The sequence below is a fragment of the Cyanistes caeruleus genome, chromosome 1 (assembly GCF_971803275.1).
Source record: "Cyanistes caeruleus chromosome 1, bCyaCae1.hap1.1, whole genome shotgun sequence".
Taxonomy (NCBI): domain Eukaryota; kingdom Metazoa; phylum Chordata; class Aves; order Passeriformes; family Paridae; genus Cyanistes; species Cyanistes caeruleus.
The window spans coordinates 119409290-119436665 of NC_141701.1; the positions used below are offsets into that span (position 1 = coordinate 119409290).

Below are 27376 nucleotides of genomic sequence, written 5' to 3' on the forward strand. Positions count from 1 at the left end.
TGTATTCTTCTATGCATCTATTGGTGGAAATAACATTTTACACAATGGTGAAAGGTTCTGTAATTGTTTTAAAAAAACATTTGTAACATTTGTGAATGCCTGTTGTAATGAAAAGTAAATTTTTTGTATGTGTTCTAGACTCGTTAGCTATACCTACTTGAATTTTTATGTTTCCATAGTTCAGTAAAGGACAATGCAGAAATCGATATGAAAATTAAAGCTTATTATGCCTTGGCATTTTTTTTTCTGCAAAGAATTAATGATGTGTTTCCTACTTCAGTGTCTCTTACTTTATGAATAACAGCACATTTTCTATGCATTCTGTTTCTTCTAGTCAGATAAGCTGATTGTTGAAAGAATGTACTGAGTTTGAGGTTACTGAAACAAGGACCATTGTAGCTTACAGAGAATTGGTGATTAAATTCTGCTTCTCTGATAGACTTCCATTCCATGTTTGATTAGTATGCTTCAGTATATGTAATTAATATGGAGTCAGATTGCTTAAAGAGTGGGGATTGTTAAAGGTTCTAGAGACAATATCCTCACAAATACCTTAAGTCTGAGAAATAAACACAAGGATTGTCTAATAGAGGAAAAGCAATTAGTGAGTACAGCAATTTCAATGTATGGCCAAGTCTGAAATGCCAGAATGCTAAAGCCGTGTCTTGTTTTCCTGTGGTGTCCTTTGGAGAAGCAGGGGAAAAGCACCCCATAAAACCCACCTAAGACAGAGAATGATGTTGGCTTAAGGAAAATGTTCTGTCCTTGCCCAGTTTGAATGTCTGCTGATGGTAATGGAAGTTGTTCAGTTGCTGATGAGATAATACAGGAATACTATTCAGAGATTAATACTTACATTTATAATTACTTAAGTTTAAATTAAATTTATCTGTCTTTTTCCTCTGATGTCAACTATGCTGGTTCATTCCACAAATAAATATGCATTACCCCAAGTCCTCTTTGTACAGTGTCATGGAATCACAGCATAGTTGATGCTATTAACACATCAAGCTAGAAATTTACTCATTTGCCAAAACTGTATGGTGCAGTTGCATGAAGTGGCAGTGTATTGGGAAGATGCTGGGAACTGCTGAGATGATGTTTAGGAATTTGCAGTTTGGATCTACTTTCTGGCTGATCTTAACATCTCTATAGTTACACAAGCACAAATTTCATTGTGTTAAGTACATCTGACAAGTCATCTACATCTTTATGTTAAATTGCTTTGCTTTTTCAAAACTAAAACTATCTATAATTCAGCCACTTCATTGAAAGCTGCACACAGGTGTTTGGTGCACTAAGGCACTAAAATAATTTATGTCTATTAGTCTGACCCTTTTTAACATTAAAACAAAACTATTTTTGTTGTTTTCTTCAAAAAGCTTTCAATATGATGAATCTCCAATAAAACCAAATGCAACTTCTGATGATTTAAACTGATCTTTTAAAAGATAAATCAGATTCCATGGTTAGCACTATAATCATCTTGTCATGCTTAGTGTGATTATTCACCTTTTAAAAGTAAGAGCAAAGTTTTTCTGGTTCTGCAATCTTCTGCAGGTTCCTGGAATGAAAGAACTGTATACATACCACGTAAAACAGACTGCTGGATGAAGCTTTTTATTTATGATTCCAAAACCCATAGGAATTTATATATTTACCTCATATTTAATCCAACAGAACAGGTTTTTCAAGACTTAAATGAATTTAGTGAAGGTTTCATTAGGAAATATTGGCATTGTGTGCCTCAATTTGCTAGGAAAATAGTTGTGTCATTATCTGTCATCTTGTGAATAAACAGTTCAGTTAAGTGTGTGCATTTGAGAACTGCAGCTATGGCAGTCTGCCCTGTATTTTCAATTGAAAGTGTATGCCTTAGTCCATATTGATCTGAATTTAACACCAAATATTCAGTAAAGAAAATGTCGTTTGTTTGTTTGGTTTTTGTTTGGGTTTGTTTTTTTTTTTCTTTTTAATTACTTTGCAATCAAAGATTGTATATCTTGGGAGGAAGTAGAGGAAAAAGATTGTAATGATTTTCATGCAGCAAACTTTTATCTGGTGTTACATTTGGAGGGTATTTTGGGTACTATCAGTGCATGCATCTTAAATGGACTGAAATTTTGTTTTTCAACTTCCTCCTTTGATTTGGACAGTGCTGAATGGTAAGAATTTCTGTAATATTGGATATGTCCTGTCTTTTGTTAACAGAGCATAGGCAACACTGTAGTTAACATCTTCTGAAACACAGTACTAATAAATACAATTAATGTTATTTTAATGGACATTTTTATGTTGCAGTGATGAGTGTAAGCTTTCATAGTGAAGTACATTTAGTGCATATGGTATTGCTACAGTACTAATTACATTTATTGCAATGGCTTTTGCTCTGTGTCTCAGCCCTGCTTTTGTGCGGTGGACTGTTTCATAGAGGCATGCTGATAAAATACATGCTATAAACACTGCAGATGATATTAGAATAAATAAATGTTGAAGTTGGTTATAGCTGTCTGAAGGCCTCTTAGTTATGAAATACGTATCGGGGTTGGTCCCAAGGGTTTTGAGGATAACTGTGTCGAGAGAATATATACTGAGAGCCTGCTCAATATGGAGGAGCCTTCCAAATCTGTTGATATAAGTTCTGCCACTTACACCACTTCTTATTTTTATCATTGCCATTCCTCAGTTGCTCAAAGGTTGCAAACAAAAATAGGGTCCTGTTGTGGTGTGCACTCTGTAAATAAAGAAGGCAGGGGTGTACAATCCAGCATGGTGCCTAAGCTACTTTTATAAGGGTGCTTATAATATTAGACTTGGAATGATAAATAGTGGAGTGCTGTCGTTGCAGCGGTGCCCCTGGGCTAAATGGCCGTTCAGAGAAGTGGGGCCAAAGACCATGGGCATGGTGAATGCTCAGCCCTGGAGTTGGGATTCTTGAGGACGGAACTTGTGTCTGTCTGCCATCAGATGCTAGTGCAGGTGTATCCACATCTTGATTCAGAACTGCAGGAGGATAAATGGTAACATTACCTCACCATACTCAGTTGTTTATTACTTCTGCACAGGTAGAAGCAGTATCAGACCTATGCCAGGTGTTTAATTTAGGTAAAAACATCCATGATTCTGGAATAAGAGCAGGTATATGAAGTGAAAGACTCCCAGGCCTGATTTGCTGATTATTTAAGATTTTTCCAGTTGTCATGCAATGCCTCTCATGTTGGCTTCTGCTGGGGTAGAAGAACTGGTTCTTTTTAATTGCTGATATGCTTTGGGGCCTGAAGTATTTATTAAATTTTTAATACTAGAAAACTGTAGATGTGGTAGAGTACAACACTGAAGACTGAGGCCACAATGTAGAAAGAGATATGAAAAACAGAAAAGTAATAGGATACTTTCTGCTGCACTTCTAATGAGATGTTCAAAGCTGATCAAAGAGAACTCTGAAAGGAGAGGGTAAAGCCAAGAAATCTTCATGTTTATCTCATTCCTTGGAATGACATAACCCAGGGGAAAGGTGATTTCTGATTTATGGGCTGGATGTTGCTTTCCCTGAAGCAGCTGACCTGTCTTTAGAGCACAGTCCCTGACACCTGTGCAACCCTTTTGCCTCAGCTCTCCTGGGCAGATGGCTTGGGGATTCTATTTCTGAGAGTCTAGCTGGCAACAGGACCTGTGCCCAGCAGAGATGGCACACTCATCCTGTGACGAGGACTGTGGCAGGAAAGTGGGAATGTGTAGGAATAAAGAGCTCACTTGGCGAAGAATTTCCCTGACATGGAGAGGTGCCAGTGAGTAGAGTGCACAACGTGATCTGGCTAATGCAGAGAGGTCAGCCCTTCATGAATGGATGAGACCATAAATAGAGCAGGACCTCAGGAAGATGGGACTGAAAATATGGAGCAAGAGCAGATAAAGAAGGGGAAATGATGAGAGTTTAAAAATAGGAAGCAGCATGGAAAGTCACATTACTGGACATGAGTAAGACTGTAAGACCTGGTGAAGAACGGGTCTTCCCAGAGATAGGTACTTGTGTCAATAAAGGGAATGAATGGAATAGAAAGAGGTGGGGTGGGAAATATGGTTTCTTGCAAGTATGTTTTTCATCCAGTTTCTGTGCAAAAAGTTTTACTGCATTTTTGTTAGAGATCTCTGGCAAATTCATGTGATTATGGGAATAAACTGCTAATGTCTCACTAGAAGTGAGTGGAGAGAGATTAGTCTTTTCTACTGCTATGTCCAGAAGACCCTCCATCTACTCTCTTAGCACCTAAGGGGAAGTATGAGTTAAAAGTATACTTCAGGTTGATGTTAGTGGTGAGAGAGAAGACGAGTCTGAACAGCCCATTCTTGATGTGGTCATGATTGATATTCTAGTGTGATTGTGGTCAACCATACGGTCAAGTCAAGCTCTAACAAGAGTGTCCCAGACTTGATGGCTTTGAAGCTGTGGTTTAAAAAGGGAATGTCTTCTGGCTAAAGGGCTTCACACTAACCATTTGAATTTAAGTTTGGAAGCTGCAGTTCTTCCTTGAAATTTTATTTAAACCATAAAAATTATGGCAGAAAATAGTTTCCCAGATTTCAGACTTTTGTTTCAAGTGCTTTCTTTCACCTGTGGCAATCAGAGATCTTTCTAGTTCTCTTATATGTGCCTGCTAGTCTTGGTGGTACCTCCTGTAGTCAGTGTATATTGATTTATAGCACTGCCAGGCCCAGCTCCTAGCTTTGGATTAGAAGCCTGATTCCTGTGTCCTATATCTGCTTTCACAACCTGCCATTGCAGCTTACTGCTCTTTCCCATCTTGAAGATTAGAGGAGGATTAGAAATGGGGAGAGATGGGTGCTGGAAGTCAGGCAAACCAAGGGAAGTCCCACAAGTTCCTGGATGTTCTCATGGCTGCTCTGGGGTCAGAACTTCTCTTGTGTCTCAAGAGGGAGCGGAAAAATTGACTCTGTGACATCTCATTACAATACTGCCACATATTTCATTCCCAAGTAAAGTGAAAATTTTGAATTAGTTGACTTAGAAAGCTGGCCACAGAAACGCATGAAAAAATATGTGCAACATTTGGGAGAATCCACTGCAGAAATGTCTGGGAGTACACTCGTTTTCACATGCTGTTGTTATTTTCTACTGTCCTTAAGATATTCTTATGGTAAAGAAAGCCTGAGTTTTTTGTAGTAGCTTATAATGCTTCAGCAGCTGACGTTCCTGTCTGTTGGGATTCTGGATCATGAAAACAGGCCTTTCAAGCAAACTCAGTTTACTCTATGGCATACACCACAAGTGTGACACAGCATCAAAAATATCCTTTTGTATGTGTGTTGTAGAGCTGATTTTAGGTAATATAGTAACTCTTAGACTGGGGGCTTGGGGCACCTGGCAGTTCAGCCTGGTATCTGCACAAAAGTCTCACAGTTTAGCACGAAAATCAGTAAGGTGGTAGATGATGGCCAAAATTGCAGCCTAGTTTGGACACTAGACTGCCCAAAGTAGCAGACCTGTCAATTCTAGAAAAGATCAGGACAAATAGAAAACACAGTGCCTCTAAAAATAGAATTATTTTTTATTTCTTTAATTTTGTGGAATAGTCTGCTAAAATAATATTAAATAATAATAATAAATAATAATAAAGAATAATAAAAGAATAATGCAAAAGATTTTGGATTTTAAAGTTTTGTCTTGTATTGCTCACAGACTCCTTCAATGGCAGGGATGTTCTCTTTAGATGACAGTAAGTGAATATTTAGGTGAATAATTTCAGCCTAGATTTCTTTCTTAAAAATGTATATAACATTTTGTTTGTAAAGCACCTGCTGTGTTGACCCAATTAGGTCTCAGTTAGGCGAGGATGAGGTGTGACACTCAATGTTGTTGCAAAAGACCTATTGTCAAAGGACTTTCCTTAGGGATTGTGAGTTCAAGGCATGTGTATTGTTACCAAAATCCTGCTGGGGTTATGGTGGCGGCTTTTATGGTAAGGAATTGTAGTTGATCAGTTTGGAGAGCTGTGCAGTTTAATGTGTGGCTTGTGTGTTTTTAGTTTGATAAATGAGTTCTTGTTGTTTTCTGTTCACTTGCTTGTGTAAAAAGCATGGTTTGTACTAAGCTTCACTAGCGAATGCCAGTGACAAACTTTGAAAGATTTTAGTGTTGCTTGTTGCTTCACCAATGAGCAAATGTGAACTATTTCTTCTTCCTCCTCTATCACTGGTGCAACTGCTCTCTCCAGTATTGAATAAACGGGCCCCTGTTAGAGCAACAGACATCTGGAAGACTCTTCACAGTACTTCACATAGCAATGTTCTGACTCAGCCATTAGTTGTCAGAGCTCAAACTGGGGTCATCTCAAGAAATCTGTAATGCCTTTTACTTCTAGCAAGAGCTGGCCTGAAAATCTGCTTAATGTTGTCATTCAAAATTTACATGGTTTCATTAGGCTTATTAAAAGCAATGAAAAATGCAGCAGTACGTAACACTGACAAAGCCTTTTTACCTTGCTATTTCAAATCACGTTTATGGACGATGGATTTAGCTTCCCACTAGCCCTGGGCAGAGGTATTATCTCCATTTTATGGACAAGAAAACTGAGTTAGATTCAATGACTTGTCCAAGGTCATATGTAAGACTGATGGTACTGGGGAGAAAAAAATGTCCAGATTTCTGCCTTAATTAAGTGATAATTTTTTTGAATAAACTCAGTGTCTTAGAAAAGATGCATCGATGTCTTTGTCTTTAGGGTTTTAAAAATAATTTTGAGGACTAATTTTGCAAGCTATGAATCAGTATTTCCCTAAGAATCATGATTCTCACGACTGGGAATATTAAGAATTCATCCTTTTTTGTACACTTCAGTTCACTGCTTCCTACAAAAACTTTGTTGTAGTCCACTTTGGCTCTGTTGTTGTCTGCCTTTGTGAATAAAGCTGCCCTCATTATTTAGCTTTCTTCCATTTGCATATGTACAAGAGGGAACAGCTGCTTTCTGCAGGGATTTTGTGTACTCATTCATATTCCCACAGTGGTGGCCTTGTTCTGAAACACACTGCTACCCTGTGGAAAAGCAGAATAATACATGGACAGTATAGCAATCAGTCTGTTATTAAACATTTGGAAGTATAGCCTTAAGGGGAAAAATATAAACATAGAGTTACAATTTTAAATCTGAAGCAAGTGCCATGTAATGAAGATGTATAAGAGTTTCTTCCCTAAAGCTGCTGGAAAGTTACGGGGAGAAAATCTTTTGGAAAGATATTTTGCAGTCTTCTTTAGCTTTTGAAAAACAAATCTGATTTTACTACTAAGAATGTTTTGTGTTTTAAACACAAATAAAAAAAAAGTGATAATGCTTATTCCTCAGTTGAAGGTGATTGTAGACATTCCATCTTAATTATTGCTATATCCATGCGCAGGAAATTAAAATGATATAAACTTATTTCCAGGCATGGTCCAGACAACAGTTCATTTCCCAAAGATTTGTCAATAGAGAAGCAGTTGCAGGAGTTTGGACCTTCCTTCCTTCCTTTTTTTTTTTTTTTTTTTTTTTTAAATAATATTTTTACTGTCTATTTTCCGATGCATAAACATAGATTTTAAGAGAAATAAAGCTCTAGCTGGACATGTAAGTACACAAATAAAAAGTACAATTTGTATATGTTGTGTAAAAATGCAACATCTCAGTGACTTCAGAGAACTTAGATTTTTTAGAAAAAGCAAGTACATTCAGTTTGCTTTTGTCTTTAAAATTTTTAAGAATTAAAGTGACTTTGAGGAAGCATATACAATTTTATCCCAAAGCATCAAGGTATGCTTACACATGAGGTTGTGGAAACCTGTGCAGTTAGAACAGAGAGTCTTAGAAAGTGATAATTAAAAGTGCACCAGTTATTTAAAATCATACAAAACAAGTATGATTCTGAAGCAAATGCTTCCTTACTGGAATTTCCTGTCTTGCTATTTTATCACCTTCTACTATTGGTCTTGTTTTAGTAGTAGCAGAGAGTATTAACATGTTTTAAAGAGGAAGGAAAGAACTTACTGAATTATTAATATTCTGTTTATGGATATCTGAAAAAAATGGAAGGTCACAGTGTGACCTAGAGACCTTGGCAGTGTCCTTTAAACAAGCATTAATCATATGTAGTGCATCAAATCATCATGTGCAAGATAACACTAGTGACCTCTCCAACTGAGAATAACAAATGACTCTTAATTTTCCTTTCTGTACATGACAGAAGCGTTGACAACCTCTGTATTTTATTTTTTTCTTTTGCCCTGTACCTAATCAACTGATCATTTTCAACACAAAATTTTCCTTGAAGTGTACCTTTTCACTCCTATTTCTGCATGATAGGGACCTGTGTAGCGAAACATGTAACGATTAGTCATCATATATGCATGTTTATGTCTAAAATCAAAATACTTTCTGCATCTTTGATGAAAGGACATACTGAAAAAAGAGAATCAGATTACATTAACTAGTTAAAATGTATAAAATTTATAAAGCTGTTCTTCAAAATGCAGAAAATCGTACACCATACTACAGCATTCTTGGGGAAGATACATACTGCCTGAAACCCTTTTTTGGATTATATCTTTATTCACGTGAAAAATCTGACATAATAATGTATGATCTTCTACATCACCTGTATGAAAGCTACTTAAAAGTCCTAAAAAGGGGTCATTAGTATTTGTAACAGGAGTTGTGATGTGCTCAGAGACATGTCTTTATATGCAGCTGGAAAGTCTGAATAAATATTTTAGAGCTAAACTGAAGACTTAATTGCCTGTCAGCTGCTGAAAAGATCTTGTTAAACCAATTATAACCCTATAATTTTATATAGTCTTAATTTTGTTATGGGCTACACTGCAACTATAGAGTACTGGAGGAATCCACAGGATTGGTCTGTCTTAAAGGGTTAACAGGCACCTTAGGCAATATTTCATGATCCTTGCTGCCTCTACAGAAATTGCATCAGGATTTTAGCATTTTGGCCTGTCAGTCTTGCCATTGCTCTACCACCTGCAGTCTGATCTTTCCAGTGGTTTCCTTCTCCCATTTTGCAGCCTGGCCATAGGTATGAGCCACGGCTGCTTGGCTGAGCCCTGTGGAGACTTGGAGCTTGTTCTCCGTCCTTCTGTTCAATTCAGCTCTTCACCATGGATTTGGAGGCAAAAGCAGTGTTGGCACCTTGGGGTGCTGCACCCTTGCTTTGTCTTTCACTGGTGATGCCAATTCTTACTCTGTCTCCTCAGTTGCTTTTCCTGACTGAATTTCACTGAATGGCAGTGGCACAGAGCTTACAGAAGTCTAATACATTTTAGGATTTGCTCTAGCTGCAGACCTTCTTGATGGCATTTGTTTACTTGTTTGTCCTTTTTGACACTCACATTTAGAGACCAAATTAGCAGCCTCTGGTGCTAATTGCTAAAACAGAATGGTTCATAGAAGAATGGACGAGCAGAGAAGGATATTGGATTAAATCTCAGAAGGCTGAGCATTTTGATGTACTGTGGAGCATCTTTTTAAGGAGTCATAATGAATGGCTAAACAAACTGTGTTTTAGCTGTGTTGCTGGATGTTTTGGGAAAAACCTCGTGGTGGTTTCCATCTCCATCCACTGGTCAGTCCAAGACCAAGTACAGCTGGACTTTTTCAACTAAGCAGCTTGGAAAATTGTCAGTAGGGTAAAGTGAAACCCTCTTGTTTGATCATATAGACAATGTCTAGGGTACTCACTGTGTTCACATCCATTGCTCTTTCCATAGATTCCTTGGGGTATTACGAATTAGAGAAGATTAGATACTCTTTCCATCATCCAATTAAATATTGGAGTTACATTTGAGTTGTAACATTATTGCTTTGCTGGAGTCCCCTGTGAGTTTTGCCAGAGGTTTAAAATTCCTAAACCAGATCATAATCTGTAGTACAGAAATATTTTTTTAAAAAATACTTTGGGCCATAGCTTCCAGCTCAATGATCTTCAAATTATGAAAACCTGAATAGCAGAAGAAAAATTAATGAATCAAGCCACTTTGCAGTTTATAATCCTTCACATACCTATGCAATGCCTTTTTTTTTTCTAATGGACTTACATTCTAGTATGCTTTTTAACCAGTAAGATTCAGATTTCATCATTTTTTAATGACTAGCCTCAAGGGGAGATCTAGAATTTTAGTTCTAGAAAATTATTTCTGTTCCAAGTTTTAGTTTCTAATTGGCTAAAAGTCTTGCAGAACTTGCATAGAGAGTGTTTTATGCACTGCAGTGTACTGTGTAGAATAATAGCTCTGCCTAAATCTTCTCTTCTTCTACTTGACCTCAAGATGCAAATGGCACAGGTGTGAAATTCAGTATTTGCGTCTGTCTCATCATAGGTAGCTTCAGGTGGTTAGTCCAGTCTCTTATATTTTGAAAGTTAGCTGCTTCTTATGGTGGAAGAAAGAGATTGGTGTGTCTTTTTATTTTTATTTCTTTTTTCTTCCTATATACTGACTTATTTTGTGCTGCAGCTCACATCTTTTGCCCTTCAAGTGTTACTGTCCAACAGTGACACCTTCACCTTTCTGTGTTTAAGAGGTAAGTGATAAGATTTAGGCTGTTCCATCTTGTACCATATCTTCAGTCACGTTTTTTGTATTTTAAGACGAGTTTCCACAGTGAAACAATGGAACATACTGATTTTTGGGTTGTTCATCCATTTACGACAGTTCTGTTGGTTTTCTCTTTGATAGCCTTCAGTGTTGAAGTTCTTCATTGTCCCCTCAAGTTAATGCTCCTACTGTAGATTTTTCTTTTTTTTTTTTTTTTTCCTCCTGTGCATATATAAAATAGTCAAGCAAATCAAGTTTGTGATGTATTCTCTGACTGTACCTAATGACTAAGGTAGTGCTCTGTGCTCTGCCAGTTTTAAGTTCATTTTTGAATCCAGGTTGCATTTCTAGAGCCATCTGGATAATGTAGGCTCTGTAGGCTAGTAGTTAATATATGGTCCAAACCAGCATGTTTCAGTTTCTCTTCTGACCACCAGTCTCGTTTTCTCTTAATACTTACTTTCTTTTTTAAACAATCAACCTCCCACCTTGGTCTGCCTAGCAACTTTTTTCCATAGATCAAGAACTCCTGTTAGGAAAATTTTAAGAATTAAACCGTTGTGCTGTTCTAACACTGAACTTCAGTTCTGTGTGGACATTAAAATTGTTATGCCTTGTACAGCTGGTACAGTATCATGCTTCTCTGAAATAAGTTACCAGGAACCATAAGAACTATGATGACTCATGATGGAAATTAGTTTTTTATGGGTTTCTACTTTATTTGTTCTTAAATTCAAGTTCTTACATTTGTACCTTATAAAATATTTTCAGATTTACTCCTTTAGGTTGTCAGTTTATTTGCATATTTTATCTTCTACTGTTGTATACAATGGCAAATTAAGCACAAATAGCTTCATAGATATGAAAGATTATTATGAATTTAATGTGTAACTAGGACTACTGTCCATGTTAAAGTTGTTTAGAAAAATATGCTTTGATTAATATTTGCCTCTTTTAGGGGTAGAAATCTTAAAACGGAGAAAAGGCTTGAATGACTATGCAAGTCTTTGCTGTAAATTCAGAGCTACAGAGGTATATGTAAGTGTAACTAAATATTTTTTTCTCTCTTTAATTAAAATTCATTGTTTTTTACTTTCTCACTATGGGTTTCATGGTGACTTTTTTTTCTTTTTGTGTAATCTTAATTTAGTCTTACTGCTTCATCTAAATTTTTTTAAAAAAAGATTCTAATTTACTTGTATTTACACAGATGGCCATCTCAGTTTTTCACTGAGCAATATGCTACAACACATTATTTTCCTGTTGGTTTTCTGTTTTCATCAAAATTTCTTGATTAAAAAAGTCCCTTTATGTGACTTCATAATTACAGTAATTTTGATCTTAGTAATAAAAAATAAGGTCAGGAGGGTACTTTTTGGGTCCATAAAATATGACAATAGATGCTGTCTCAAAGAAATAATTAAATGGAGGAGTGAGGGGAAATATGTGTGAGGGGAATCTTTCTGAGAGTATTTGTAAACTTCTGATTTCTAAATGTTGCCTGCAGGCTTGGTAAGAAAAGCTCAGTGTTTGTAAAGATTATCCTGACAGCAATATGCTGGGTCAATTGTCAAGACATGTTTAGCACAGGGGGATGTATTAATCTGCTACAGCTACCACTGTAAGTGGTTGGAATAAATAGAGGGCTCAAGCAGATGAAGAGGGATTAACTGTGTAAATTGAGCAAACTCTTCAATCACTAAACCACTGATTTTGCAAAGGATTAGTCTGCTTTTGCAAATATTGATTACTGATTTGTTGCTGGGAATGAAGATGATATAACTTGTGCAGTTGGTATGTAGTAAGCTATGTGAAGTGTACATCATTCATATTAATGGGTTTGTCATAGGCATTACAGAAACTGACAGATTTATTAGAGCAGCGCTCTTAACATTGTCATAGTTAAAGTTGTGTCAGCATTTCCATTAAAAGTTCCATTTTCTTTTTTTTTTTATGTTCATAGATCAACTTTAATATTTACTCCATTGAAATTTGGTAATACCACTTTATAGCTTTGACATGATTATTTTTGTGCTCTTTTAAAGAGAACTGAATTAACACATTTTTAAATTAGAGGAAAATACTATATATTAGTTTAAAACAAATGTTTGCAGTTTTGAATTCTTTCTTTTGAGTGCAACATTTGAGTGATGCTGTGCATGTTCACAAGTTTCATTATGCCAGGTTGGTAGAGAAGAGATGCATGTTAGGCAGTTGTTACAAAGTGAAAATAACTGAGGATTTTTTGTATAAATTAGCTCTTTTTCTTGTATAAAGGCTTGTCTGGCTTTCTTCCAGTGCTGCTAGTTTATCTGATAAAAGGTATTTTGTTGCCTACAAGCCTGGTTCCACTGATGTCCACAGAGCATAACACTATCACTGCATACTGTCACCAGACCAAGCAATGCTACTCTGTTATCAGGTTCACTTAATTCATACACCATTAATGTTATAACTGGTTCAAGTTTCAACAGTGGTTGTATTCACTGGGTGGTTTGTCTTTCTAATCCTTGATTAGATTTATTTGCAGAGATAGGCTTAAGGAAAACTCATGTGTGGTGTGAGAATCAAGGGACTAAAAATGAAAGTTCGATGAGTTTGGAAAAAATTCCACTGACATTTATCCACCTACTTCATCATTGTAAAAGTCTGAAGTTGTAAAATATGCCCATTTCTCTTGATGTGTCAGCTTTCTCCTCTTACACAGATATCGCAAAACTGAATCACAACTCTTCTCCTGATGCTCTCTTTTCCCAAATTGTGACTCCTGTTGCAGCATATGATAGTATCTTTGATTTATAAACTTCCAATCCATTAACTTCTGGGATTTCCTGTGGCAGATGCTGAAGGAAACCTCTATGTGTTTACCATAGGAAAAGACGAGCTGGCATCTTGCAGGTCATATAAGTCTTCCGTTTTTGGATTTCAATCCCATACATGATTTCCAAATGAAAATAATTGTTTCTAACTGTAAATAAAAAACATTATTTCAGATATTTCCATTTGATACTAAAGCCAGCAAGAACTGCAACTGTCATCTGAGAAACATTATGTAGCTTGGTGTAACTTAAAAAGATCCTTGAAAAATTAAAATGGATATTTCCAATGACTAGATGTAACAAAATCGGACTTATGGGAGAAATGGAACAGTTGATCAGGTCACCTCTTTCTTGTTCAGAGACAAACAGCTTCTGCCAGAGTTCTTGTTGCTTGTGTCTTCAAGTGTATGTTTTTTTTGTTGTTTTTTTTTTTTTCTGGAGCCTTTAAATGGACTGGAAAATATTAATGCAGTCATTCAGAAAACTTGGGAGTTGATACTGGGAGGTGGTTCTTCCTGTCATTCTCAGTAGACTCCAAGGTGAATGGCAACTGAAATTTACATCTGGAAAGCTTTCAGGAAACACAGGAGTGTTCTGCTGGCTTCCCACAGAGTGCTCTGCTGGCTTCTTACAGTGTTTTCCTTGTTCTTTTCAGTTAGGTCCCATGCAATTACAGCAAAACAGGAGAGTATTTTATCTTTGTGGTAGCAACCTTTGTGGTAGCAGAGGAAGTTTGAAAACAGTGGTGTGTTTTTTGAACCATAAAACCTTTGGATTTTTATTACCTCTTTACTACCTCTTTCAGAGTACTTGGAAATAAAGGCACCGTATAAGTCACTTTTGATTTCCTTGCCTTTAATTTTGCTCATGGTGTTGCTCTGTAGACTGATTTTTCTAAGTGCAGTGTTATCATTGCAAGAGACTAATTCTACCAGAACTTTCCACTTCTACATACTGAATTATATTTGATATGCATTTTGTGTGCTGCAGTAGAAAACTTGAAAGAATTGTATGAGACTTTCTTCTTGATATTATTTTAAAAAGGCTTGCCTTTACATGCAGACTGCATGTGTAAAGTGTAAAGTCATACCTCCATCTTAAACCAAATTAGCTTTCAAATGCAGAGGAGCTTTGAGTGTGATAGTTCACTGATCACTGAGCATAGCTTTTTATTTAAATTATCAGTAGTAGAAGAAATGTATCAAAAATGAGGCAATGAGGCAGAACATTCAAATAATTTTGTGTTTGCAGGAATACATAAAATGAAATTGAAACCTGGCTTAGGGCCTCTTCATTGAAATCCGCAACTGCCAGTTTTAAAGATGTATTTTTAGCTGACTATGAATTGGAATTTTTTCTTTCATACAGATGAAAGATTTTTCAGCTCCAACCAGTTATGTTAAAACTTTTTCTGATCAAGGATATGAGCTGTTGGAGCATTTAAAATGCATAAAGTGTGTATGTATGTTTCCTTTCAGAAGTTTAACAGGCCAAGCCTTTGGCCAAGAGTCAGAACAGTTGGAACTTTGCAGACTACACAGCTAATCCAAGAGGGCTGCCAGTTGGCATAAATGACTTCCATATATAAAACTTCATGCAATTTACATTGAGGTTTTTGTTGGTTTTTCATGGCAGTCTGAGTATTTCCTTGTTTCCCAGGATTTCTTGGGTTTTGCTTATTGTATTTATGGTGTGTTATGCTTGTGATCAGAGCACGAGTTAAACGGTTCCCCTGCTAAAATATCCCTCTCACAGATTGAAATTCACATTGGAAGATTTTTCTCTTTAGCTGAATTTGGCACTTCTCGAACTGTACTGTTTTGGTTTTTTCCCTTCTTTTTTCTTTCCTTTTTTTTCATTAAGTCTTTTTAAAGGCAACTTAAACTAGCTTCTAGAAACAGAGCAATTTAGAAAAGGATGTATACACATTAGAACTTGCTCAGGAGAAGAGACAGGGCAAAAAAATTGGGAACATATGAAATTAAGAGGAAGAAAATTTATATGCTTTTTGTTTAATGAATGTGTGATTTGTGAAAAATCTAACTTGCATGGTATTGCCAAAATATGGATAAGAGTTCACAGAGTTCACGCTGTAGTGGGCTTTACAGTATCTGTCAAAATATTGTTGAGTAATTAATACTTGGATTACTAGGACATTGAAAGTAAAAGAACATGTACAACTAATTATGAAATATATTTTAAAAGTTCGTTGTTTAGCTTTGCAATAAATGACATTTGGCAGTTTTTCTGCCAAAACATATTAAATCATTCTTGTATTCAGTTAAATAGTTGTCATTGCTTGGTCTCAGTGTAGGCTTATTTACTGAAATAAAAAGGCCAGTTGCCTGATGATGGAATTTTAGGCCCTTCAAAAGTACTAATTAAAAGCATTTTGACAAAATAAGAGAAGTAATAGGGAACTTCTAGTTCTCATTACCTCAAATGTTTCTTAAGGTACTGTGATATGTGGGTATTTCCAAGGGATTCTTATGTGTATCAGTGAAACAGTAATATATTGTAATATAAAATAGTCATAAAAAATTAAAATAATATTAAAATAAAATATATTTTATTATTATAAAATAATTATAAAAGGAATTAAAAATTAAGAATTGCAGAGTACAATTTTAGTATTAGCTCTTCCAGGTGTTTTAGATGTTAAGCTGACAATTGTATTTTTCACCTGGAGGTATTAAATGATAGCTTTTAACTTGCAGTTTGAGAAGCCTGTAGGACTTTATTCCTGTTAGCCATCTGGGAATACAGGAATCATAATATGGTTAAAGATGCTATCCATATGCTATTTGACATCATGCTGGTCATATTCCAGCTGTAGACTCTTTATTCCTGGCCTTTTAATTTTCTCTGATTAGCTAACAGCACCTTCTGTGGTTCAAGCTATCATGTAGATACTCTGAGTCTTTACTTAGGGTTTCTAATCAAAATTGGATGCGTGTGCTTGTCTGTGAGACAACGCTGGGAAATTTCAGCTTGCCTGCATAATTTCATGAGAATTCCCAGTGCCTCTAATTGATCCATGATGGTCTGTTTTGACTTGATTCTGTCTGCAAAGCCAGGGCATTGTTTTTATCCCTGTGTTTTCCTGCCTAATTTATTTCTCATAACAAAGTTTGAAGCTGTTGCACTGGCAGAATTTGTATTGCCAATCTCTACCACTGATAAATTTTTCTGGTAGCTGTAATGTGGGCCTCTGAATGACTGAAACCTGTTTTGTGCTGAAATGATTGAGTAAACCTTAGTGATTCTTTAAACAAAACTTTTGCATACCTACAACATTTTTGTGTGCCTTGCATTACAGTGCTGTGAGCGGAAGACCTTGTACAAGAGACCTTTTCTTTGATGCTGTATCTTCCTTTCTTCTTGCCTCAGAATCTTTGAAAAGCAGCAAAACTGGGAAGGCTACTTTGGTGAAGTGTTCAGTGGCCCCTTTTGCCTGCTCACAGCAGAAAACATCACTTTTTAAAATTCACACATTCCCCCACCCCATGCCATCCCCACCCCTCTGTGTGCTATGAGTGTAATTTTTGAAATTTTAATAAACACCTATGTGAAAGTTAAATCTGGATCAAGAGGTAAAAGCACTCCTCTGTACATTAAGATGCTATGCAAAATGTAACAGTGGGTGTTTTAGAAGCAATTCGAAAACCATCAAAAGAATGCACAAATCCAGGACAATATTAGTTTACAAATTCAGAGTTAAGTTTAGATGAGGAGTATGTGTTCCAAGATAATTCCATTTAGCTGTGGTTCCGAATGAATGGAGTCCAAGTGGCTGACTCCTGTAATTTGTTAAAATAAAAAAAGGAATTTTTTTGTCAAATGAAATGCTACAACTACTAAAGGAACTTTGCTCAGAAAACAGATGAGGATTGAAAAGACATGAATGTAAGGGTTTAAAAATTTAATTAAACACACAGTTTAGGGGCTAAATAGAAATAACTAAAATAGAGATCTCATGCTAACTGCTTCAGAGAACTAGATTTAGTTTCTGTAAAGAATCCATTGCAGTGTTTTTTAGGCTGGCTGGCCCACTGCCTTCCCTGCTAACAGGAAGGAAGAGAAGAGAAGGGCTCGTACCACTGTCCTTCTAAGGGGTGAGTCCATAAGAAATATGCGGTGTTTAAGCCTCTGAGGGTGTGGTATTAATGTCTGTAGCCCAAACTTCATATCCCAAATTAGAAAGAATTAAAACTAGAAACAGATGTCAGTGCTTTAAGTATTCTTTATTAAAATATGCTGCTGGCTCTCCTTAGAGGAATATATGAAGGCAAGTTATTCTGTGAAAATGATTGTAAACTGTTAGAGACCACAATGGGTAATGCTAGGGATGGCTCCAGAGAAAAACTTCATAGACTAGGCAGCCTTTGGAAAAAACTCTTTGAAGATCAAAATACTCACTTTTTGTGAACCAGTCTTTCAAAAGGTAAACATAGTCATTACGTTTATTCCAGGAATTAAATGCGTTTTCTTTAACATTTATCTTTTGGTTCTTGCATGGTAAACAAATTCAGAGCTACCAGGCTTATACACTTGCAAAATGAAGAAGTAATCTTTGTGAAAGTGTTCAAGACAGTTAATGAAACTTATGAGATTCTATGTGATTTTCCTACTGATAACTTTTCTTTAGTTAGAAGCCTCTAAGAAATGGGATCTTTTTTTTTAAATGCATTATACATTAATCTTGTCTTTAATAACAAAAAAAAAAGTAGGGAGGAGATTTGCATATGAAAATAAACCACCTCCTCTTTAGCCTAGATTCACAGTGCTTATGCAACAGATGTGACTCCAGTGTATTGCTATGTACAGATTCAAAGATAATTAAATTCTTCTGTAGTAGCTATTAAAAATGGGTAAATGCTATATTTCCAGATCAAAATGAAATGGAGAGATACTAAGAATTTTGGAAAAAGTGTGTGAGAAGGGGGGTAGGAGAGAGGAAAAGAAGATAAAATTACTTTTTTGTGTTGCTAGAAACATTACTCTTTCTTTGCTCAACTTTAACACAAATATTTTCAGAATATCTCTGCCAATTTCGAATTGTAGCCTGAGTGATAGCATAAAAGCCCTTTGCTTGAGGACAAATCCACTTATTTTCTGCATTTCCTGCAGGAGCAGGCTGTCTCTTTGTGCCAAAAGATGAGCTGATGGGGAAGAAGACCAGCCTGGCTGAAGAGGGAACTTTTTCTGTAACTCTGGGAAAAAAAAGTTTATGACTTTTGAAAGAAGAGGCAGGCAACTCAAGAAGAGTACAAATATGTTGTTAAGTCATGTAGAGAGAAAATTAGAAAGACAAAAACTTAGTTTGTCCACTACTGTAAAAGATAATAAAAAGTGTTCTTGTAAATATGTTAACAACAAAAAGAGGGCCAAGGAGAATCTCCATCCTTTATTAGATTCAGAGGGGGAACATGTTACCAAGAATGAGGAAAAGACTGAGGTACTTTATTCCTTGTTTGTCTTCAACAGAAAGACCAAGTATCCTGAGGGCAACCAGGCCTCTGAGCTGGTAGATGGAGACAGGGAGCAAAGGAGACCCCTGAAATCCAGGACAAAGTAGTTAGTGACTTGCTGTGCCACTTAGACATTCACTAGTCTATGGGACCAGATGAATTCATCCAAGGGTATTGAGGGTGCTGGCAGAAGAGCTTGCCAAGTCACTCCATGTTTCATCAGTCCTGGCTCACTGGGGAGGTCCCAGGTGACTGAAGGTTGGCCAGTGTGACACACATTCACAACAAGGGCTGGAAGGAGGATCCAGAGAACTACAGGCCTGTCAGCCTGACCTCAGTGCTGAGGAAAGTTATGGAACAGATCATCTTGAGTGCCATCATGCAGCACATACAGGACAACCAAGGGATCAGGCCCAGCCAGCCAGGGAAAGGCAGGTCCTGCTTGACCAACCTGATCTCATTTTATGACCAGGTACTCACCTAAGGAATGAGGGAAAGGCTGTAGATGTTTTCTTCTTAGACTTCAGTAAAGCCTTTGATATTGTCCCCTGCACATTCAGGAGCAACTGGCAGCCTATGGCTTGTACCAGTGAACTCTTTACTGGGTAAAATCCTGGCAGGCTGGCTGGGCTCAGAGAGTGGTTGTGAATGGAGTTACATCCAGTTGTGTCAGTACTGGGGCCATTCTGTCTAATATCTTTATCAATGATTTTGGATTAAGTGCACCCTCAGTAAGTTCTCAGATGATGCTAAGGGTCTTCAGTGCAAAAAAAAAAAAGAATCTGGAAAAATAATTTTTAATAATTATATTATTAATTATGATTATTACTATTTTTTAGTTAGAAGAGGATAAAGAAATAGCGATCACTGTTTTCTCCATATAATCAAACTAATGTATTTTTTCCTCTCAGTTTTCTTTTACAAGCAATGAAGAACAGTGAATTATTCTTACTTGAGCAAGACGACTTTACCATTACAATGGTTAAACCTCTGGTCCTCTACTAGGAAAACAAGCTGTAATCAACCACTTAGCTGTTACTGAATTACACTTATCTCCACTTCGCCTGTTTAACTTCCCATAAGCATGCTAAGCACCTCTTTAGAATACATTGACCTCTGATTATTTCTTGCTTTATGTATCCCTTAGCCCACATTGCAGAAGTGAAAAAAAAATCCTATTGGTAAACAGTGCAGAATAATACAGTCTGGTTTTGTTTTATTTATTTTGTATACAAGATGAAATTTTTATATCTTTAGGTCCTCCAAAAATCAAAATTCCAAGCACAAGGATTGAATTTCATGCTGTGAAGTGACACTGATGAAACTTGTTTTTATATAATGGACCAAATTCACTGTTGCAGTAAGGTGAAAAATTAAATCATTCAGGCTTTTGCCTGGTTGATTACCAAGTTGCAAAAATTGTAGTCGTGCCATAAACTGTGGTTTTGAGATCTTTCTGAATCACAAGATATTCTGTGTTTGTGGGAGTTGTGCAGTGGAACCTATACATTAATACACCTATGTTAATAACATTAATGTTTTTCTGAATTCAAAGCGTGACTGGCAAAACTGGCTTTATGCTTGAGTGAGAGCATTTCACTTTCTTTTCACTGGAGGAATTTTCAGCCTGGCAGCAATAGTATTATAATAACTGCCAGCTGCTCTCTTGGCACAAGAGTGCCTAGAACCAAGAGGAAGAGCCCAGTGCATTATACATATAATTTACTTTTCTCTAAGATGAAGGTTTAAGCCTCATAAATATTTTGATCTGGTCTTTGATGGCTTTTGTACACATCAGTCTGAAAATATGCATGTGGAGCATAACTTGGAGATTTTATTTTGGAATATATTGGAGTAATTCCCGCCAATAGGGAAAATGAATTATTGTGGGAGATTCTTTTGTGAGTGGGTGGTCAAGAATGGAGGAAAACCTATAACATTAAGCAGATGGACCTCCCTTATTTTATACCATGTATTGGATGTGCAAGATTATCATCTCCCTAAATATTGGATAGTTTTGAACTGGTCTTCACATCAAAAGAATAAGGTTCAAGACATTATTTTTGAGGTAGAAACTCTGGAATGGAAACGAGTCCTTTTTATATCCTCAACTCTGTGCTTGCCCACCACTGTCAGGACAATGACACAGCAGAAATTAGGTCTGGAAGAGTAAACAAAAGCAATCATTGCGTCTTTATGTATAAACCCATACTCCTGCAAACCACAGAGCATTTCTTACTCACAATGGCACTTTTCTCATGGGTGTTTAAAATTGGATTAAAATTTAAAATTGGATTAAAAACTACAGTGTACCAAAGGAGAAACTGGGGAAGTCTACAATTCCTTTAAACATCTTTATTTCTAAATAATTTTATCATATCTGGAAACAGACTATACAGTGCTAGGAAGGCATGGTGATCTTTGTTAGTCTCATTTTGAGAGAGAAGTTTTGCTCTGTTTTTGTAGTGCCCATCTTGTAGTGGGCTTGACCTTAAGTTTCTCATGAACAGGCATTGAGAACTCCCAAGAAAGGTAGCACTAATAGGTGCTATCTGCATCCCCAGGAAGTCAGGCCATTTCACCTGCATCCATGAGGGAAGGAGAAATCCTTCCTTGTCTTGAAGACATCCTGGGGCCTGCATGGGAGTATAACATGGGAAATTCTGAGCTCTAAATAAGTATGTGATTTGAAGCATGTGGCTTAATTTGCTTTATGCTTCTTTACTTAAAATACATGGTAATGCCTTCTTGGCAGGATTCCTCCGTCTTAGGTTCTTTGTAGAAGGAGCTGTCTTATTCAAAGTCTCATGCTGCAGTCAACTAATGAACCTCTGATCTCAGCTGCTGGTGTAATGGAAGCAAATGCTGCTTCACTATAATGAAGCACTGCTTTAGTGATATTTTTTTATGAGATTTGTGTCAAGCCTGATGTATTTCAAATGAATGGAGAAGCAATATTCTGATTGAAAGCAACTGCAAAAACCAACTTACTACTTTAATTCCACATTTTCTGCTGGGAGTTCCCACATCTAGTAATTGCAGTTCGCTCTGAATCCTGTCTGAGATGTGGACAAAACAGTAAAGAAATGAAAAAAAAAAGAATAAAGCTAGATAATAAAACTTAGAAATTTCCTATGCAGAATCTCAGCAGTAACTCTAAGGAAGATATGACTGACTCTCTCCTCTTTCCTCCCACTGTTGTTTTTGTTGTAGTACTGGGACAATGGCATATCCATGTTTGTGCCTTCTTCCTGCTACATATGCACAACACCTGTGGTTCATGAGAATCTGGGAGGAGGTGGTTCTTTCTCTTTCCTTTATGCTTTTCATACTACTTATTCTCCCTCCCCTTTCTTCTGAAGGTACAGGGCAACGAAAGAAGGAATTTAACCAGATTTATGCTTTCTCTTTCTTATACAGCTGTTTGTGTTGTGGGATATTACAACTGGGTCTGTTTCTACTGCCCTTTGACTAAAGTTCCATCATATTTTTTTGTTCCCAGGCTTCTCTGACAGAAGGATAGTAACGTGCATTTAATCTGTTTCTGCTTCAGCTACTTACTGATTGTGAGTGGCAGTGGGGCTGACCAGGTGCAGTTTGTTTTCTGGAGTTACTGTCTCAGTTGCTTTGAGAAATAGAAAAAGAAACTGATTTCTCTACAGGTTAAGGGTGGGAGGAGGACTTCTTTCTGCAGTGGCACCAGGCAGTCAAACACCCTTTTTCTACACATGTTCTTTTTCTCATAAGCTTTGAGTGCCCTGTGCAAAATAAATGTAGTTTCAGAAAATGCCATCACCAAATTTATCATGACTTGCCTCAGCAGAAGTAGCAAAATTGAGAGTTGAATTTTGATTCCACTTTGATGATACTATGAAGTAGTTAGTTCAGATGACAGAATACCAACACTAAGGAATCCCCAAAGTCTGTGCTTCTCTGGGACTGTGTTGTCCCATCTGGTTTGACTGTTCACTAAATGATCACTGGCCAAGCTTCCTCATCAAAACCCAAATCAATACAAACAATATTGGGTAAAGTTAGATCTAAATGGCGGTTGAAATTCGTAAATTGTGAAATTTAAGAGTGAGCTGCTTTTGTTTGTTTGTTTACTTAGGTGTTTTGTCTTCCTCATCTGTGGGGTTGCACTGTTCTAAGATGAGCCCTAGTGGATGAGGTAGAGTTCTAAGTGTTGCACACTGATGCCTCCCAATGACCAATATAAAGCAGCACACGATGCCTATTTGTAAAACTCCTCACCTCCCCCACATGTAATACCATCATTACATCACCTTTTAAAGTAACTGTTAAACATATCACATACCAGCCATCAAGTGTCTTTGTGTTTCATTCCCATTTAATGTTGGGCTATGATTGCGTATTACCAAGCAAAGGGAGGACAGCTGCATCACTTTAAAATGCATGTTGATTGTGCTCTTGTATTTTTAACACAATGCTCAGAATTCCATAGAAGCTAAAATAGAAATTAGAGTACTCCTAGTCTTTAAAAAGTAATATTAATAAAAATAGGAAGTGGAAATATCAATTAAGTAAAATTTTATCTACTGTCTTTTGGTGTCAAAATATTTTGCAGTCTAAAGGGCCAGTTGTATTATCTAAAGAATGTCTTCTCATTTTGAATATTTTCATGCTGTAAAAAACAAAATTCTCTGCATGTTCCTATCTCTTTCTTGTCTTTTTCCTATCATATATATATATTTAAATAAGACTACCATAAAGCAACTCACTTGTGAACACTGAATTAAAAAAAAAAAATGAAATCTGTTTTAAGGAATAACCTAAAAACCCAGGAAATTGACATCACCTTTCAGAGACAGTGCTTGGTTCAAGGTCAGACCATTGATCTTTCACCCAAACTACATAATTTAAAATGGTGTTTTTAGCACAGAATTTGTCTGCTAATATCAATCTTTTTCTGTATGTTTATATTGATAGAACATAATAAGATTACATATATTCTGATGAATAATGGCTGCCTTGTAAACTTGCCACCTACCTATAGTGACTCTTATGAATATTTGATGATAGTAAGTAGTAGGAACTTCATTGTGTTGCTTACATGCACTTAAAACACCCAGCAGCACAGGAGTAAGGAGTAATCTTTTGTTCTGCCTTTTTGCTTGGAGTAAGCAGTATGATACTTATATTCATATTAAATATTATACATCTAACATATTCTTGTTTTTAATACTAGTTCTGTTCAAATCATCATTCTGTTGTTTTAGGAGGAATAGGCTGTAAGATGGAAGACACAATTTTTAACATTTGAAGTTGTATTTTAAGATGAGGCGGGGTCGACTGGTCAGTCCTACACCTCTATGAATTAGCAGTTGAGAAAATGGAAAAAATACAGTGAGCTATACTCACCATTTTGCAGATGCAGACATGTTGTACAATGTGTCTAAAATTAGGGTCTGTAGGTCATCAGTTTTGTTGACCTCTGTGCAATGCCTTTGGTTTATCCATTATCACCTTACAGATCCTTTAGGCAGTTGTTTCGTGTTATATTGCAAATCAGGCAAAATCTGTCAGCAACAGGCAGCACCTTCTATTGTCTCTTCATCTGGCTTCTTTTTTTGTAGATGTGTAATAGAGGGTCTTCACCTTGTATGCTGTTTCAAGGTATTTTGGTGTGAAGCTGCTATTGAAAACCACATTTCTGATTTGTGTTCAATTGAGATTCTTGATTGTGATTCTCTTATTTGCACATTTGAAAATTTAGCACTTTCATTATCCAGCTTGCTTTACAGACTATGTTTGAAACAGTTGCTGTATTTTGTTTAATGACATAGTTTTCTTTCTGATACTTGCAAGGCCTGTTACGCAGCTATTTTTTTCCTTACTCAGGTGGTGAAGACAACAGCAATAGCTCTGACATTGATTGGTAGATGTTTCATTTACTTAAAGTAATCTAGCAAAATAGTTACTAGAATTTTTTTTTCAGTAGCTCTTGCATATCGAGAGTGTAAAATCCATAATTTTATTAATGCTCCTATAACAGTTTTCTTGAAAAGAAGTGCTTTACAGAATTTGTTTTTCTTTCAGGGAATCAGTTTCCTCCTGTTGCAGCTCAGGATCTTCAGTTTGTTCTGAAGTCTGGATACCTGGAAAAACGTAGAAAAGGTAAGTGAAAGCTAGTGCATATTTTAAATCTGGGAAGTCTATATATCTGTATTTGATGTTATACACATGAACAACTTTATACAGGAGTGATAAATAAAATGAGAGGAAGCTGAAACATTGGAGAGTTATTATGCAAAACTTTAAAAAAAAATAGCACATAATTGCTCCTATAGTATTGAAAGAAAATCCTATTTCTTTACTGACTAACAAAATCATGCTGTGAAAGTCCAGTCAGCCATAATTTAGAGACTTTCAGATATTTTTGAAGAAAACATTAGGAACGTATGTACAAATACCATATGTTGACTTCATGTTTCAGTGAGCATCAAGATTTATTTTCCTGCAAGAGGGCAAATATTGATCTCAGCTTTGCCTCAGTCAATATTTACCTTGATTCAATAAATCTTATATTGTCACTTTAATACCCACTTAATGCTGCGATAACTCTAGGAAATATTTAGGAAGTTGTTCATTGTTTCCTTATATTTAATGTTACACATGACTTCCCACTTTACGTGATTTCAAATTCCTGTTTGTTTTCTTACCACCAATTTTCTTTCTAATTTCTTTCTCAGTGCCATGCATTTCCTTAGTTTCCTTTCCTTAATCTTTTCCTAGCCCCTCCTCCCTCTTACCTCACCCTTGAAAAGAAGTAACGCATTTTTGTTCAATAATGGCATAAACTGATATAACACATGTTGTATTAATTTCAGACCACAGTTTTCTTGGCTTTGAATGGCAGAAGCGATGGTGTGCTATCAGCAAGACAGTCTTCTATTACTATGGAAGCGACAAAGGTACTTAAAACAATTATGAAAGCAATGCTGTTTTAATGCACGAAAGAATATGAAAAATTTATTGAAGTTGGAAACTGTGAATCAAAGGTAATTTTAAGAAATGGAATGAAACTTTAAAAGAAAAATTATTTAAAAAAATTCTTGGACAGTGCTGTGAATTTTTAAAATGTGTAAGTATTTATTTCTCAGAACCTGTAAATGATATGCATGTTTTCTAAAGCAAGAAAACTGAGGAAAAAAAATTAAGTGTCTTGTAAAGCTACTTTGTTTGCTAATAACAGCTGGCTGTTCAGTTTTATAGTATGCTGGTACTCAACTGTTTTACTAGATAGAAAATGTTCTTTTTCTCCAAAAATGATATTAATTTGAAAACATCCTCTAGTAATTAGACCTTCTGAGTTCCTTAGAAATGTTTCTATCCAGGAAAATATTAATCCAAAATCTGCACAGTGGAGTTCTTTCTTTCTTTTTAGATAGTTTATGTTCTGGAAAATCTAGGAATTAAGTAATGTATTTAACTAAAGCCAGCCATAGAAACTAAGGCAAACTTCTGAAGGTGACTTTAACTTTAAATGGCCAGTTGGAAAGAATCTGGCATAAATGTTGTAATATTACTTTGAATTTTTAAATTTTAAAGTAAAATAAAACATATTTAAATGGTGTGCCATGTGCATTTGATGTTTAAGGGTAAATTAAACTATATATATTTGAGTAAATTTTAAAAGTACAATAACATCTTTCCCCCTCCAACCTCCTCCCCCTCCAAAAAAAAATCCAGAGCAAACTTTTTATTGAAGATTTTTTTTCATTGAAGATTATTGTTGGTGTTTTATTTTTGAGATTACCACAGGTAGTTATTATGTTGGGGTTTTTTATTCAAAGACTAATATAATTTGCTCCAGTTTGTTTCACCCCTTGGTATACTGACTCATTTAAGTTCGTCCTCTCTTTAAAAACACAAGAAATAAAAAGTCTAATTGTAAGTCCAGTTTTCATTTTGCTGGTTTCCCATCATGTCCTCTTTTCAGGGTTTTGCTAGTGTGTCTGCTAAATGTTGCCTTTTCTTCTACACTCTTTCCTTGGGGTTTACAGGTTGATCAGGCTTCACAAAGATGAAAGAGCTTTATTCAAAAATTTTCAGATTATATATATATATGTGTATGTGTATATAGCTATACGTTGCCTAGTACTTTAAAAATCCCAGGTTTTTTTCACAATATATTGCTAGTTCATAAGGATTGTTCTTGAATATAAAATCTTTGTCTTTTTGTCAGCTATTTTTTTAGGAAAAAAAGTTTTGATTTTTTCTAACATTCTTTTCCTTGTGGCTGTGCTAATGATTATTTATGCTTTCTAGCATATGGTCTTTGTATTAAGGCAGGCATGTTGCCCACCTGGTCTTTGTCTTTTTTCTTTTGCAACAACCTGATTATCAAGTCTGTGTTGCAATTTTTAATATCTGAATTGAAAGGTAAGATACATAGAAATACATTCCTTAGCACTCAGATGGTGGTGTCATGTTAGGAATTGACTGTGATATTTTGTAGGATCTCTTTC

General features: G+C 36.0%; 1 protein-coding gene across 5 annotated transcripts in view; it reads left to right on the forward strand.

Annotated features, from left to right (window-relative positions):
* Nucleotides 1–27376, forward strand: part of SKAP2 (src kinase associated phosphoprotein 2) — a 183427-nt gene that overhangs the window by 45854 nt on the left and 110197 nt on the right. For all 5 annotated transcript variants that reach the window (XM_086853176.1, XM_086853209.1, XM_086853186.1 and 2 more), the window contains 2 exons: nt 24945–25022; nt 25736–25819. In XM_086853176.1, coding sequence (XP_086709302.1) covers nt 24945–25022; nt 25736–25819 — 162 coding nt within the window. The remainder of the gene's footprint in view (nt 1–24944; nt 25023–25735; nt 25820–27376) is intronic.